Source organism: Giraffa tippelskirchi, chromosome X (genome assembly GCF_054371585.1).
Source record: "Giraffa tippelskirchi isolate mGirTip1 chromosome X, T2T-mGirTip1v1.2.pri, whole genome shotgun sequence".
NCBI lineage: Eukaryota > Metazoa > Chordata > Mammalia > Artiodactyla > Giraffidae > Giraffa > Giraffa tippelskirchi.
Genome location: NC_137289.1, coordinates 23,212,272 through 23,228,750, shown reverse-complemented (window position 1 = coordinate 23,228,750; position 16,479 = coordinate 23,212,272). Strand labels below are relative to the sequence as shown.

General features: G+C 40.6%; 1 protein-coding gene across 7 annotated transcripts in view; it reads left to right on the top strand.

The window, feature by feature from the left end:
- The first annotated feature begins 8,136 nt into the window (after nt 1-8,136).
- Nucleotides 8,137-16,479, top strand: part of SLC25A14 (solute carrier family 25 member 14) — a 34,549-nt gene continuing 26,206 nt past the window's right edge. The window contains exons 1-4 of one of the 7 annotated variants that reach the window (XM_081566598.1): nt 8,137-8,202; nt 8,808-9,539; nt 13,402-13,495; nt 15,006-15,153. In XM_081566598.1, coding sequence (XP_081422724.1) covers nt 13,432-13,495; nt 15,006-15,153 — 212 coding nt within the window. In that variant the 5' untranslated portion in view covers nt 8,137-8,202; nt 8,808-9,539; nt 13,402-13,431. Of the gene's footprint in view, nt 8,203-8,332; nt 8,583-8,807; nt 9,540-13,401; nt 13,496-15,005; nt 15,154-16,479 lie in introns of all 7 variants that reach the window. The other 6 variants (XM_081566599.1, XM_081566597.1, XM_081566596.1 and 3 more) reach the window with 6 other exon arrangements.

The following is a 16,479-nucleotide window of genomic DNA, read 5'->3' as shown; positions in this document are numbered from 1 at the left end:
CAGGCCATTGCTGACCCGTACCTTTGCAGGAGACACTCAAACACAGTTCTGGCTCAGTCTTTGTGGGGTCTCTGGGTCCTGGTGCGCACAAGGTTTGTTTGAGCCCTCTGAGCATTTCTGGCAGGTAAGGGGTTTGATTCTAAATGCAATTTTGCCCCTCCTACTGTCTTGCTGGGGCTTCTCCTTTGCCCTTGGACGTGGGGTATCTTTTTTTGGTGGGACCCGACATTCTCCAGTTGATGGTTGTTCAGTAGCGAGTTGTAGTTTTGGAGTTCTCGCAGGAGAAGATGAGTGCACGTCCTTCTACTCCGCCATCTTAATTGATCTCGCTCTATAATGTTGGTACATATATACAGTGGAATAATTATTGTACAAAGGAAGGAAATTCTGAAATAGAGTACAACATGGATTAACATTGAAACCCTATACTAGGTGAAATAAACTAGATACAAAAGGACAAATATTGTATGATTTCACTTATATGAGATACCTGGAATTGTCACATTCAGAGAGACAGAAAGAACAGTGGATATTAAGGGCTGCAGGGAGAGGAGAAGGGGAAGTGATTGTTTAATGGGCTTATGTTTAAAATAATGGGAAGTTCTGGAAATGGATAGTGACTCATCACAGGTCGCAGTGGTAAAGAACCCGCCTGCAATGCAGAAGAGGCAGCAGGAGCCACAGGTTTGACCCCTGGGTGGAGAAGATATCCTGTAGAAGGCAATGGCCACTCACTCCAAAATTCTTGCCTGGAAAATTCCATGGACAGAGGAGCCTGGTGGGCTACAGTCCAGGTGGTTGCAAAGAGTCAGATACGACTTAGCGATTGAGCATGCATGCAAATGTTGTTTGCACAACATTGTGAATGTACTTAATGCCACTGAACTATTAAAAGGATAAATTATATATATTTTACCATAAACAACAATGACAGCAGCAACAATGACAAAAGGAGTCAAAATTAGACTATTTTGTAGAGTTGTTCAGTTGCTAAGTTGATTGAGTTTGCTCAAATTCATATGCATTGAGTCAGTGATGTTATTTAACCATCTCATCCTCTGCCACCCCTTTCTCCTTTTGCCTTCAGTCTTTCCCAGCATCAGGGTCTTTTCCAGTGAATTGGCTCTTCGCATCAGGTGGCCAAAGTATTGGAGACTGAGCTTCAGCATCAGTCCTTCCAGTGAATATTCAGGGTTGACTTCCTTTAAGATTGACTGGTTTGATCTCCTTGTAGTCCAAGGGATTCTCAAGAGTCTTCTCCAGCACCACAATTTGAAAACATCAATTCTTTGGCACTCAGCCTTCTTTATGGTCCACCTCATGTCTGTCCACAACTATTGGAAAAAACATGGCTTTGACTATATGGATGTTTGTCTCAGAGTGCTGGGCTTAAATGAGATAATTCTTGTGCTGTGGTTAACATAATGCTGGGCTTACAAATATATTTCTAATACTTGGAACCATTTGAAGATGGAATGGGCTTCCTTAGGGATGGGATAGTGAGTCCATGCTACTGGATGTGTTTAACAGGAAGTGGATCAGACTTAAGTTTTGTGTGCAAATGAATTACCTGGGGATAGTGTTTAAATACAGATTCTAATTTAAATAGGTCCTTTGTGGGGCCTGAAATTCTGCATTTATTATTATTATTTTTTTGGAATTTTTTGTTTTTTTAATTTATTTATTTTAGTTGAAGGCTAATTACTTTCCAATATTGTAGTGATTTTTGCCATACATTGATATGTATCAGCCATGGGTTTACATGTATTCCCCATCGTGAACCCCCCTCCCGCCTCCCTCCCCATCCCATCCCTCTGGGTCATCCCAGTGCACCAGCCCCGAGCACCTGTCTCATGCATCGAACCTGGACTGGCGATCTGTTTCACATATGATAATATACATGTTTCAGTGCTATTCTCTCAGATAATCCCACCCTCGCCTTCTCCCACAGAGTCCAAAAGACTGTTCTATACATCTGTGTCTCTTTTGCTGTCTTGCATATAGGGTCATCGTTACCATCTTTCTAAATTCCATATATATGCTTTAGTATACTGTATTGGTGTTTTTCTTTCTGGCTTACTTCACTCTGTATAATAGGCTCCAGTTTCATCCAGCTCATTAGAACTGATTCAAATGTATTCTTTTTAATGGCCGAGTAATATTCCATTGTGTATATGTACCACAGCTTCCTTATCCATTTGTCTGCTGATGGACATCTAGGTTGCTTCCATGTCCTGGCTATTATAAACAGTGCTGTGATGAACATTAGGGTACACGTGTCTCTTTCAGTTCTGGTTTCCTCGGTGTGTATACCCAGCAGTGGGATTGCTGGGTCATATGGCAGTTCTATTTCCAGTTTTTTGAGGAATCTCCACACTGTTCTCCATAGTGGCTGTACTAGTTTGCATTCCCACCAACAGTGTAAGAGGGTTCCCTTTTCTCCACACCCTCTCCAGCATTTATTGCTTGTAGACTTTTGGATAGCAGCCATTCTGAGCAACTTGAAGCCTGAGCAGTGTAGCCTGGGAAATTCTGCATTTCTATAAGCCCCAGGTGATGATGACGATGCCTAGTGATGAAATTTGAATAGCATGGAGCTAGACGATTCTTTGGAGTGAGGGGATGCTGGAGAAGGTCTGTGATACTCCATCAGGTGGAGCATTGAATTAGATCTCTGCTATCCAGTATGGTGGCCACATCACCATATGTAGCTATTTGAAATGTATCTTGTCTGAGATGAGTTGTGGGTATAAAATACACAAGAACTCAGTATAAAGAAAAGAAACTGTAAGACAGCTCATTAATACTTTTTATATTGATTACATTCTGAAATGATATTATTTGGTTATATTGGGTTAAGTTGCTAAGTTGCTAAGTCGCTTCAGTCATGTCCGACTCTGTGCGACCCCATAGACGGCAGCCCACCGGGCTCCGCCGTCCCTGGGATTCTCCAGGCAAGAATACTGGAGTGGGTTGCCATTTCCTTCTCCAGTGCATGAAAGGGAAAAGTGAAAGTGAAGTCGCTCAGTCGAGTCCGACTCTTAGCGACCCCATGGACTGTGGCCTACCAGGCTCCTCCATCCATGGGATTTTCCAGGCAAGAGTACTGGAGTGGGGTGCCATTGCCTTCTCCGATTGGGTTAAGTAAATATTGTTAATTTTTTTTTACAAGGGCTGTGAATAGAAGGTGATTGGGCAATAACTAGAGGGTGTCACGGGATTCAGTTCAGTTCAGTTCAGTCACTCAGTCGTGTCTGACTCTTTGCGACCCCATGAACTGCAGCACGCCAGGCCTCTCTGTCCATGACCAACTCCCGGAGTCTACCCAAACCCATGTCCATCGAGTCAGTGACGCCATCCAACCATCTCATCCTCTGTCATCCCCTTCTCCTCCTGCCCCCAATCCTACCCAGCCATTAGGGTCTTTTCCAATGAGTCAACTCTTCGCATGAGGTGGCCAAAGTATTGGAGTTTCAGCTTCAACATCAGTCCTTCCAATGAACACCCAGGATTGATCTCCTTTAGGATGGAGTGATTGGATCTCCTTGCTGTCCAAGGCACTCCCAAGAGTCTTCTCCAACACCACAGTTCAAAAGCATCAATTCTGCGGCGCTCAGCTTTCTTCACCATCCAACTCTCACATCCATATATGACCACTGGAAAAACCATAGCCTTGACTAGACGGACTTTTGTTGGCAAAGTAATATCTCTGCTTTTAAATATGCTATCTAGGTTGGCCATAACCTTCCTTCCAAGGAGTAAGTGTCTTTTAATTTCATGGCTGCAATCACCATCTGCAGTGATTTTGGAGCCCCCCAAAATAAAGTCTGACACTGTTTTCACTGTTTCTCCATCTATTTCCCATGAAGTGATGGGACCAGATGCCATGATCTTAGTTTTATGAATGTTGAGCTTCAAGCCAACTTTTTCACTCTCCTCTTTCACTTTCATCACGAGGCTCTTTAGTTCTTCTTCACTTTCTGCCATAAGGGTGGTGTCATCTGTCACAGGATTAGAAGAGGATTTTCTTGCTTTGGCAGCCTGGAAAGAATATGAAGCTAATAAGAAAGGGAGACTTTGGCTCTCCAGGATCAACAAGGTGGGTGAGTAAGGGAGTGAGGTCTATAAGGAGAAAAGGAGGCTAAGACAAGGTTTGTGTGGCTTGTAATGTTGTTTAGTCGCTAAGTGGTATCCTCCTCTTTGCGACCCCATGGACTGCAGCATGCCGGGTTTCCCTATCCTTCACTCTTGTGGCTTGTATACAGTTATATAAATGATGGGAAGACTGGACGGAAACATGTAGAAATGTTAACACCAGTATCTAGGTAGTGGGGATGATGTTTGCATTATATTTTTGTAAAAATGAATAGAAGCATTACTTGCTTCAGTCGTGTCTGACTCTTTGCGATGCCATGGACTATAGTCCGCCAGGCTCCTCTGTCTGTGGAATTCTCAAGACAAGAATACTGAAGTGGGTAGCCATTCCCTTATCCAGGGGATCTTCACGACCCAGGGATCAAACCCGGGTTTCTTGCTTTGCAGTCAGATTCTTTACTGTCTGAGCCACCAGTACTTTGTATATGTTTTTGTATTTTCCTTTTTCTTCCATAAAGATGTATAACTTTTAAAATTGGGGAAATGTAGAGGGACCAGAAATTAGAGGTAGCTTGGAACACTGACTTTAGCACATGAGGTCACCCCAGAGAATGTGTGACAGGAGCACACAAATCACAAGAATGATAGTATAATAAGCAAATGTGTAGGCATAGAAAGAAGACTAGGAAGAGGTGCTCCACACTGTTAAGAGGAGTATCTATGGATATTAGGATTTAAGGTAATTTATACCATCTTTTCACTCCCAATCCAGGGATCGAACCCAGGTCTCCTGCATTGCGGGTGGATTCTTTACCAGCTGAGCCATAAGGGAAGTCTTAAATACCATCTTTTCACTTTTGTGTATAATTCACTTTTTGTGTATAATTCACTTTTTGTGTATAAAGTTTTAAAATGACTATGTACTTTTTTATAATCAGAAAAAGAAGCTATTGTACTTTTGAAAAATAGGCATATTCTTTCCTCACAGAAAATAATAGTCCCACTATATCCCGTGTCGATAAAACCACATCTTAGGCTCTTGTCTTCTGCCGGCTTGGAAGAAGCAAGTGGCCTATAGAACTGCCTGTGAACTGCCTATGGAGAGGGCCAAACCATGGGAAACTGGGCCTGCTACAGGGGCTGGGAGTGGCCTCTGGCCAACAGCCAGCAAGAAAATGAAGCCCTGGTGGTACAGCCGCATAGAAGTGAATTCTGCAACAACCTGAGTAAGTTTGGACATGAATTCTTCCCCAGTCAAGTCTTGAGATAAAAACACACTGGCTATTTATAGGAGAGAAGGCAGGAAGTCACTACAGGTGGGTCACTGCAAGATTATTGCATTACACACCATAATCTGGAGAGAAAAGGGAGGAGGGAGTGTCTTTTAGGGCTGTTTAAGAATCACTGAAACAATGGACTATTACTCAGCCATAAAAAGAATGAAATAATGCCATTTGCAGCAGCATGGATGGACTTAGAGACTGTCATACTGAATGAAGCAAATTAGAGAAAGATAAATACCTGGTTCTTAAACAGCCCTAAAAGACACTCCCACCTCCCTTTTCTTTCCAGACTTTTATGAAGTGTCTTTCAAGTATTTTTCCTATTAAAAAAAATGAGTTGCCTGTCTTTTGATTGCTGAGTTTAGGAGTTCTTTATTTACACTGGATATGAGATTTGGTGGCATACGTGGATTAAAAATCTCTTCTCCCAGCTTACCTTTTCACTCTCTTAATTGTGACTTTTAATGAGAATAAAAATGTTATCAATATTATTTATTTTTTATTTTTCCCTCAGTTTTATTGTAATATAATTGACATAATATTGTATTAGTGATGTGAACTTCACCTCAATTAATTAAAAAAAAGGGCTTCTGACTCCAAATACAATTCTTTTTTCATTTTTTTAAGACCAGGTGTTTCTCTTGGGAGAGTAGAAAGATGAAAGCACTTTTTGGTTCAACATAAGTGAGAGTTTTCAAACAGAACTATCAAAGAGCTTAATGGGTTGACTTGTGATCTATGCTTACACTGGAAGTATTCTAGCAGGGACTGGACAACTGTCTGTAATGAATATTATAGAAGGGACCTCTAAATCTCCTTCCGACTTGAAGATTCAAGGATTCTATTCACTTGAATAGCTGATCTCTTGGAGAGATCAGAATTTGGCACCCACAACTACTGCATAACCCAAGACAGAATGTAATTGAATTTGGGTCGTGTGGTAGAGACTATAAATAGAAAGTGATTAAAAAGTGGCCAACTTTGACAAATTAGATTTTTTTTAATTTGTAGTTTTAGAAAAATGTTCGAAACAAGCAAACTGCAAATGTGTTAAATAAAAGCGTGCTATATGTTTATAGTGTTGTTTCTACAGATGCTATTTTAAAATTCATCTATTGTAGATCTTTTAAAATAAGTCATTTGAAAACAATGCTTCTTTTAACGAAGTTTACCTAGGTGTTTGGTGAGATTAGCTAGCAGTGGCTGAGGAGACAAAAGTGCAGTGCAGTCTTGTAGAAAAGCTAAGAGAGTGATTTGGTCACAAAGAGAGCCATAATTCTACAAGGTTGGGCAGTCTGGGTGTGAGGGACAGGCCCGGGTCACAGCCACAGCTAGACATACGGTTCATGTCACTGGAGAGAATATAGTCCTTCCAATTTAGAAAGACTCTAAGCTGTAACCCCCTTAGTCTGGCTGGAAGAGAGTACTTTGCTGAGATGTAAATTGAAGGGTATTCACATTTTGGAATGCATGTACAGGTTTCTCACATTATTTTTAGTAAGGAAGTTTCTGAAGGTAACAAGGCTATTACTAAAGTTGAAAGCAGTGTAGCATAGTGGTTAAGAGCTTGGGCTCTTAAGTCAGAACTGAATTTGAATACCAGCTCTGCCACTCACCAAGTTACTCTCTTAACTTCTTAAGACCTCACTTTTCCTGTCTATCAAAAGGGGGAAATAATAGCCCCTGTCTCATAGGGTGGTTTCGTGCACATGGAAGCTTTTGGCACCACCCTGGTAAGTATTCCACAGTGTCGGCTGATACTATGTGAGCTGCCTGAATAAATTTTTTAATGGGGGCAAAAAACCAAAATGTGAACTAAACTGAGAATGATCCTTTTGGAACAAAGGTTTTCTGAACATTCATTCCTTTAACAAATAATCATTTAGGGCCACGTGCTTTGCATTGACTTTTACTCAACATCTAAACCATACTATTTTGTATTCCCGCGTGATTATGGATCCTTCACGCAAGAGGCTTAAAAGTGTAGCCCATTGGTTAACGTAATCACCTAGGGTGATTTGAAGTTGTCCCTTCTGGTTCCTGGGGGTGGCTAGAGCTCGAAGCTGGTCACCAGGCTGTCTTATCATTTGCTGGCTGATTGTGAAGCCCGGATTAACTCTCGGACTCCCCTGTTAGTATTTCCACTCTTCATTTTCTTTAAAACTTTTTATGGTTCCCTTTTCTGCTTCTAATTTGCTCTTTCTTAACCAAGCTTTGAGGGCCTGGCGACCTCAGACCTGATGCTGAGGTTATTTGCTTACTTGATCTTTATTTCTGTCTCCTCCGCCCCCATTTCCTGCCCCCCGCCCCTCCCCCAGCTCAGGCACCCCTCTAAATACCGCTCACGCCTTTTCCCACTTTTAACATCTTTGCCCCGCCCCCTCACGCTCCCTCCATTTCGGTACTCTGCGCGCAGGCGCCCCGCCCCTCGTAGCCACCCCGCTTCTTTCCCTAGACGTTGCACGCGCGAGGTGGGTGGTGATGCGGTAACAAGACATCACTGCGCCCACGTTAGCTGCGGAAGCTGCCAAATTCTCATGCCTTAGCCTCTTCTCCTTGCACTTCCCTAAAGTCAGGTTGCCCCTTCTGGACCTTTGCGCCGGCAGCCTGCCAGACTCCCCCGTTAAGACCCTTGTCATTTCCGCCTCTTCTTTCGCGCCTCCGTTTTTAGGCTCAGAGGGGCGGAGTTGGGATGGCTGTACCACCGTTGCCGAGGCGACAGCTTGGTTACTTCCGTTGGTATCAATACTTCCGGGTTGGCGTTGCAGTGGCGCTTCCGACTGTGGGAGCCTCGGCTTCCCAGTCGTCCGATGAGCCCGAGCAGGTGAGGGGGAGCTCCTGGACTTCCAGGCTGGGGAGCGGGGCTGGGCCGCACCAGGCCGCGCGGGGCCGGGCTGGCCTGGTTCCCGACCTGGGAGGGGCTTAACGGTCCTTTGATCTCTCTCTCCCCTCAGCTGAGTCCCTTCCCTGTTTTTCACTCTTCTGGCATCGGTGGTTTTACTTCTTCTTCGATTGAACCCTGCTTCCTCGACCCCCCAGGGAGGCCGCCTCATTAAGGCGCCTCCCTTCTCTCCACGAACTCGCTCTGACAGCTGAGGAACTGGCAAGATCCTGCTACCCAGAGGGTGAATGGGTATCTTTCCCGGAATAATCCTAATTTTTCTAAGGGTGAAGTTTGCAACGGCGGCCGTGATTGTAAGCGGAGTAAGCAAACACCTCCATTGTACTAGCGTGAGGGATGCTGTTGAAAGATGCTCCCTTTCAGTTTCTACCCCCTGTCACTCCTTGAGGTCAAGGCATTGAAGGCATCTATTAAAATGCAGTTCAGCTAACTGATGACAGCCATTATGAATAGGAATTAGCTTCTCAGACAAGGTAACTGCAGGGACATTTACAGTTCTCTGTCAGTGTTTCCTTTTTTTTTTTCAGGCCAGGGGTGCTTCAAGTCCATCATCAACTCTTCCCTCACCTTCATTCCCTACATCATCAAGTTCCTTTGTGTCTCCATTTTAGAAGTTTATCTCTAACGTCGCTGCCAACAAACATCTTGTCTGCTTTACTTCACACCATCCTAAGCTAGTTCCCCTGCCTCTCCCATTTGTAACGCATTGCTTGCTGCAACCCTAGTAGGCTAACTAAAATGTGGTAGAGTTCCTCAGGTCACTAGTCTATTCAGAAATTTACAGTATCCCTTCCACCCTGCCACACGCACTTTGATTTCATGCCTTTCAACTGAATCTGTTCCTTATCATACTGTTTGTCTGATATTGTTTCAATATAAACAATATGTAAACAATATATTGTTTCAATATAAAATAATTCTCTGTTCCAGTTAGGTTGGGTTCTTCCTTCTGAGAACAAACCATACTGATGCTTGCCTCCACATTCTGTGTTTTTCCTCAAATTTGTGTCTGTCTAGCCTGTTCTCCCCTTACCCTCTCCTTTACCTACACCTGTTAATATTCTACCTGCCCTCTATCAAGGCCCACTTTAAGTTCTCTCATCTCCATAAGCTTTTTCGAATTATTCAAGCTCATGTGGATTGGTTCCTTTCCCATGCTTTTCCTGCTCTTATAGTTTGTGCTATATAGTTTAGCACTTATTTTTTTTCCTCTGATGAACTACTTTGATTTATTCCACCGGATTATAAGCTCTTGAAAGGCAAGTACTGTATTTCATACAACTTTCATCCCCATACCCATCTCCTTAATTATCCGGGAAACATAAATATTGTCATGGTGTTAGAACATATGTTATGTGTTTTTTTTTTTTTTTTAAACATGGCATTTGTACCTGTTAGCACATTTGGGCATTTAGTATGCCTTCAATAAACATTTGCTTGAGTCTCTATTTTACCTCCTGAATCTGAGACTATCTAATGCCTACTCTTTCTTAAAGGGGAAACCAAGAAAAGCACCTGGATTTTTCTGACCAGAGCTTTGCAGTGGTGTGACAGGATTATGTAACTTGTGTTCTAGGACATTCTTCTCACTCTTTAGGCTATCAGATTTTCCTTAGTCAGATTTCAGAATACATGTCTGCATTTTGAAGGCATTTTTCATTGGCTTCTTTACACAATAAAAATACTTAAGGTACTGTATTTATATTTTAACTCAGATGTGGCTTCTTTTACCCATATCTGGGGATAGACCCCACAAATCAAAATCCTTTGGGGAGTATTTTACACAAGTAATTTTCTGCAACAAAAACCTAGGGAGAGAGTCTCTGAGGATCAGCAAAGTGTCATGTACAGAGTGTGTAGTATTGGTCGGGTCCAGCAAGTTATCTTTCTGATTTCCCCTGTAACCTTTTACATACAGGCTGTATACATGCATAAAGGACATCACGCTGGAACCAACCAAGTATTTAATGGATGTGTACCCAATTCTGTGTAAGCTATTTTAGGGGTTATGAAAAGTACAGTGAGACCAGGTGCCAGCCTTCAGGGATCTTACCTAGTTAAGAGAGAAAATAACGTGGGGCAACCAGAATATAAATCTCATCCTAGTCATTATTTGTATGCCTGAGATTTAAGATATAGAATGGATAAGTGAAGGCTCAAAAGAGCATTACACAGCTGTGGAATAGGTATGACATAACATGCATGCATGTATACAGCCTTACGTAAAAGACTTGGAGATTATAGCTGACATTTTAATGATTCAGTAGTGTGATATGATTCCCATAAAAGTGACTGCAGTTTCAGCTATAGTAACTGAAGTGTAATATGGAGAACAACAAAAATTATTGGTAGATATTTAGCATAAAAAATAAGATGTAGGAGAAAATGGTAGCTGCCTTTACCTATTTGAAGGACTCCCCTGGGGAAAAGAATAAATTGTTCATACTGCCTCCAAAATATGAGTGAAAACTAGCAGAAGACAGACTTTTGGCTCAATGAGGAAGGAATGTCTAAAATCAGGCTTAAAGATGATACAGGATTTCTTCATAACAAGATTCTTTTCCAGCCTTGGAGGGAAAGAAATTTTACTATCAGATGGGAGTGGGAAGATGGCAGCGGTCCCAGACTTTTAGGATTCATGGACCAGTAAAATTGAAATGAAAGTGTGGGGAGGGGGCACAAATTAGGGTAGCCAGTCTTATTTTGCCAAATAAGAACACTAAACAAAATCAACTGTGAACTATTACATTTCATATAAGAAAGGTGATTTTTGAAAAATGCTCCAGGAGTAGGAAGAACATGATCTTCTAATAGTCCTTTAAATGAGATACATTTAGCTGAAAAAAGGCACTTGGTGCCCTTATTTTCTTTATTTCAATTCAGGATTGTGAAAATTTCGTTAAAGAACTACTGGGCTAACTGACCAGAGATTGTGACTGGTCTTTCTGCTCCCTGCTGTGGCTTTGCCCCGGACTTTAACTGCATTAGTATTATTCTCTGAACCCTGAGCACATCTTCTTTATTAAAAGGCTGGGTAGCAGGTAGTCAATCAGGCTTCTTCTATAATGAAGAGTTGAAAGAAGTTATAGAGAGAGCTTTGGAGAGAAGCATAGCTGCTTTTTGAAATGTTTGACTGTTTTGGGAAGCTCTAAATTAGTGAATGGAAAGTGCATTCCCCCTCCCCTAAACTTAGAAAAGGGATATGCCAGTTCCTTGCTTTTCCATACCTACCCTCTTATTGTGTGTATCATGTGTTGCTATTATTTGGAGTCTTAAAATATGGGCATAGCTGAAAATGTTGATAAGGTAGTATTTAGTGCTCAAGACTCTTCTTTCAAGCTGCAGCTGATATTTAAAGTACTTATTCCTACTTTGCTTTTTAGAATTCTTTTAAACAGTTTTTCTCAAAAAGAGCTATGTTTTGCCGACTCTGTATGTCAGATGGGCTGGCTGATCATACTATGCCTGAAAGGAAGTTTCCGTAATTATTTTTGTGGCCTTGTAAACATTTGTCTGCATGTTAGCTATCCTTTCTGGAAAATTGTTTTTCTGTGCTTAGTTACAGAGGATTCCTTATGTGGAAACAAAGCAAAACCTTATCTCCTCTAAAAAGAGACTGTCAATTCAGTGCTAATCCCAGACTGGGCAGTAGGGGAGGTGGGCAGTGAAGTATTATCTGTTAAAATATATATATTTGAGTACTTAACTATTCAAAAAATGTAATAATGGTAACTAATAGTTGTTGAACTAGGTGCCAGGTACTTTTCTAAGAGTTTTATGTGTTTTATTTAATTTTCACAACAACCCTAATATATAGTACCTATTATTATCCCCATTTTACAATTCAGCAAACTCAGGCACATGTGGTTAAATAACTTGCCCAAGGTCACAGAAAAAGTGGTGGTGCCAGGATTTAAACGTAGGCAAGTCTAACTTTTCAAATCCTTATTCCTGGCCAAAGACCAGTTGAAGTTGCTTTTGAAATTCAATAGTAGGCAGACCTTGAAGATCTGAAAAAGGAATATTTAAGAGAAATCTGAGAAGCCATCCTGAGAAAATAGCTTCCAGCTGGACCAGAATTTAGTAGGCAAGGCCTAGAGTGGTAGGTCTTAAAGCTTGAAAGTATCATCATTACTTGCAATTTTCACATTCTCAGGCCAGACCCAGACCCAGACCACCAATCAGAAACTTGCAGGAGTAAGGCCCAGCAATCTGTGTTTTAATCTGCCTTCTGGGTGATTCTGGTGCCCATTAAAATTTGAAAACCACTCATCGAGAAGGCAGAGCTGTGGGGAAAATAAAATTCCAGAGAGAAATAGCTGGGAGTGGCAGGAAAAGAAAATAGGCTGAAAGGATTGAAGGTGACAGGTCTAATGGGGGCAGGAGGAGGAGGGAGGTAAGGAGGACTGGGAGTAGAACACTTTGTTAAAGAACTCAAACATCAAAGAAAAACAGTATTTGTATTTATGTGATTTAAAAGGACAGGGACAAGGAGATTCACTAGATGGATATATGTTAAATGTCAGAGAGAAGAGAGACATCATCCATGTTGCTGTCATTCCTCCAAGAAACAAGGAAGGTGAAAAGGTGCTTAACTTGGCCTGGGCCTAGTGGGAGGAGGTTATGTGTAGCTGGAAAGTAGTTAGATGAAATAAAGTTTAGTGGAGAGATGAGAGTATATGAGGGGGTAGTGATGCCAGTCTGTGCTTTGCACCTGAATCTAGCTAACAATACCATGAACTGCTTTTATGAGATGCCTCAGCCTATGTCATTTAAACTCCAGATTCCTTCACTTGTCATTGTCTAGTTGAATGTCTAAGTTGGGTGTGCTAGATGTACTGAAACCTCTTCTTCGGGTGGGATGGGGATAAAACACTAAAGAAACTAGAGAATGTGAAGTGCACAGGTTGACATTTGAGTGAATCGCACACTTACCCCTACAGAAAGGCAGTAAAAAACACATACATGGTCATCTATCACATAAAACAGGAGCCTTCATTTTGTGTCATTATACTTGGTAGGGTTTTTCTCTGTGTCTGTTTTGTTTGCTCTAAGTTGTGATCGTACACTGACAGGTGCTCCTCACTCTTGTGCCTTGTTCTGATTTGTGTTTATTTTTAGCACCAGAAAAGTGCCACTGTAAGCCATGAGATGTCTGGTCTGAATTGGAAACCCTTTGTATATGGCGGCCTTGCCTCTATTGTTGCTGAGTTTGGTAAGAATGTGGAAACTGACATATCTGCTCCTTTAGGGTATAGATATGGTAATGTTATTTTTGGTAAAAAGTGGAGAAAAAGGAGCTTGCCCTACTTGTTTTAAAAACTGTTGTCTCATACATCAACATGGATCATCCAGAAACCAACACAATACTGTAATTATCTTTCAATTAAAAATAAGAAAAAAACTTGTCTCAATGCTATCAAGTAATATTTTTTGGGAAAGTACTACTACTGCAAGTGATGTTAAGAAAAGTCAAACTTAGGACGCTGTTTTGGTGGTTTAATGATTTAATTTGCTAGGCTTAAGAAGTATGAATGAAAATATAGAGGCGTTCGATAAGAGCAGTTTCTTCTATATTCTTATACTAATGGCCTTTCCTTTGTGCTAAGTTGTTCATCAATTTCTTAATAAGTATTCAAACTCCTTTTTTTCAAACCTCTTTCCCATTTTGGAAGAAAATTGACCAACAAGATCAAACCAGATTCTTCTCTTTTTGATTTTAGTTTTGAAGTACTTTTAGATTGTTTTTCATTTTCCAAATTCTCTTTCCTAAATTGTTTGTAAGTGACCCCACTAGCTTTTCTTGACTTTCTTGTTGTGAACTCTGGTGTTAGGATGTCAGGGTCATCAGTGACCAGAGTTGCATAATCACTGTGTTAGTTTTAGACCTTGAAATAGTCCTTGAAACATTTTGCCAATGTAATGACTACTTGTCTGTGTTATAAAAGAGAAAAAAGTTTGGTTAAAGAAATTTTCCTGCTAAACACTGTGCTGGTTAGTCCTGAATTACCCAAGGAACCATATGAGTAGGCTATTTAGTCCTATTTAGGACTTTACCATTATCTTTCATAATGCTAGAAAACTGTTTCTTATAAACGGATAAAAGAAAGACCCACAAAACTTTGTAATAGTATTTAAGAGTATGTGGAGCAGCAATCCCATGCTTTCCTATCTTCTTTGCAAAAATTTGTGGAGATTTTATGAGGGAGAAGAGGAGAGACGAGGTGGGAGGTGGGGCAGAAGGAAGAGACAGATAATTGCCAGATTGTATGTTAAGATGAAATTAAAACAACATGTAAGTTATTTTGCATTTATACTGTGTTAGGATTATGCTAAACCACTTTATTATATCACAGTTTCAGTTATACTGTGGGTCAAATCCTGCTGCCTAGATATAGTACATTTCACTTTATCATATACTGCCCTTGTCCTCTGATTGTGATATTTTAGTGAAGATCTAGCTGTTATAAAAAGGACTTTGCCTTATGTTTTAAAAATTACCATTGGCCTGAATTCATCCAAAATTTTACTGTGGCTCTCTGGCTGCTGCTGTTGCTGCTGCTAAGTCGCTTCAGTCATGTCCGACTCTTAGCGACCCCATGGACTGCAGCCTACCAGGCTCTTCCATCCATGGGATTTTCCAGGCAAGAGTACTGGAGTAGGGTGCCATTGCCTTCTCCGATGGCTCTCTGGAAAAACTTATAAATGAGTGTGTTACTTCATAGGAACTTTCCCTGTGGACCTGACCAAAACACGACTTCAAGTTCAAGGCCAAAGTATTGATGTCCGCTTCAAAGAGATAAAATACCGAGGAATGTTTCATGCCTTGTTCCGAATCTATAAAGAAGAAGGTGTATTGGCTCTGTATTCGGGGTGAGAATGGATTCTTTCCTTACATCATGAATAGAAATAATTTTTTGAGAAGCCATGTAGTTCAGCGTTTGATAGTTTGTGCCCTTTATATTCACCATTTCAACTTGTAATTCAATATTTTTTTAACTTTTTGTTTTATATTGGAGTATAGCTGATTAACAATGTTGTGATCATTTTAGGTGAACAGTGAAGGGGCTCAGCCATACATATACACGTATCCATTTGCCCCCAAACTCCCGTCCCATCCATGCTGCCACAAAATGTAATTCAGTATTAATGTGCCAGTTTATATTTCACTTGCTTGTAAATCTTGAGCTTTGGATTTTGTGTTCATTTGGCTATAAGTGATACATTTTTTAAATATATATCTCAGTGTAGCCCTGGCTTTCTCCTGTTTTCCTGAGAGTCATCCATAGCCACCATGAATAGCAGAGCACCAATTAACAGTATATATTTCTATGATATTCTTCCTGAGTTGCCAAATCCTGACTTAAAATTTTTTTTTCCTCTTTAAAGAAATACTATTCTGGCAGTTTAAACAGAAAATGAAGAATAAGAGAGAGGGAGACCCATCATTTTGGAGGGGGAATCATCTTTTGATTATTTATAAGTTGGTGGCTTATTGCCCACTGTGTTGTTTAATCTGCTGCCAATTTACTCCAGCATCTAGGGTCCCAGCTTATTGCTCTGGGAATGGATATCAATTTTATTATTAACTTATATTGGACTTAATTTCAAAGATAATTTACTTGGGGCAAAAATCAAGAATTACATCCTGAAGCAAGTGAGTCATGGATCGTGTGTTTCACCTTGTTCTTTCATCGGCACAGATAATCACAAGATATTTTTTTCAGATAGCAAGCAATAAAGTCAGAAATATGCATGTTTTGTCATCATTTTAAAATCTTAACTGTTTGAACTGCTGCTGTCTTTCTATTTATAACTGCTAAAGTTTAATTCTGCAATATGGAAGAATCTCAAAGGAGGTATGAGTGAGAATGTCTCCAGTTTATAAGCAGAACTTAAACAGAGTGAAATCTTGGCTCTGGTGTCTCCTGGATAAGATTAAAGTTGTATCTGCAACTGCTAGGAAGTAAGGTGGATTTAAAAAAAAAAATCTATGAAGCAGGTAATAGTGTATACTTCTTCTGCATTACTGGATTCAATTTGCTAATATTTTGTTAAAGATTTTCGTATCTAAGTTCATGAGAGATATTGGCTTGTAGTTTTCCTTTTCTGTACTGTTTTATTCTGGTTTGTTATCAGGGTAATACTAGCTATATAAAATAAGTTGAGAAGTGTTCCCTCTTCTGTTTTCTGGAAGAG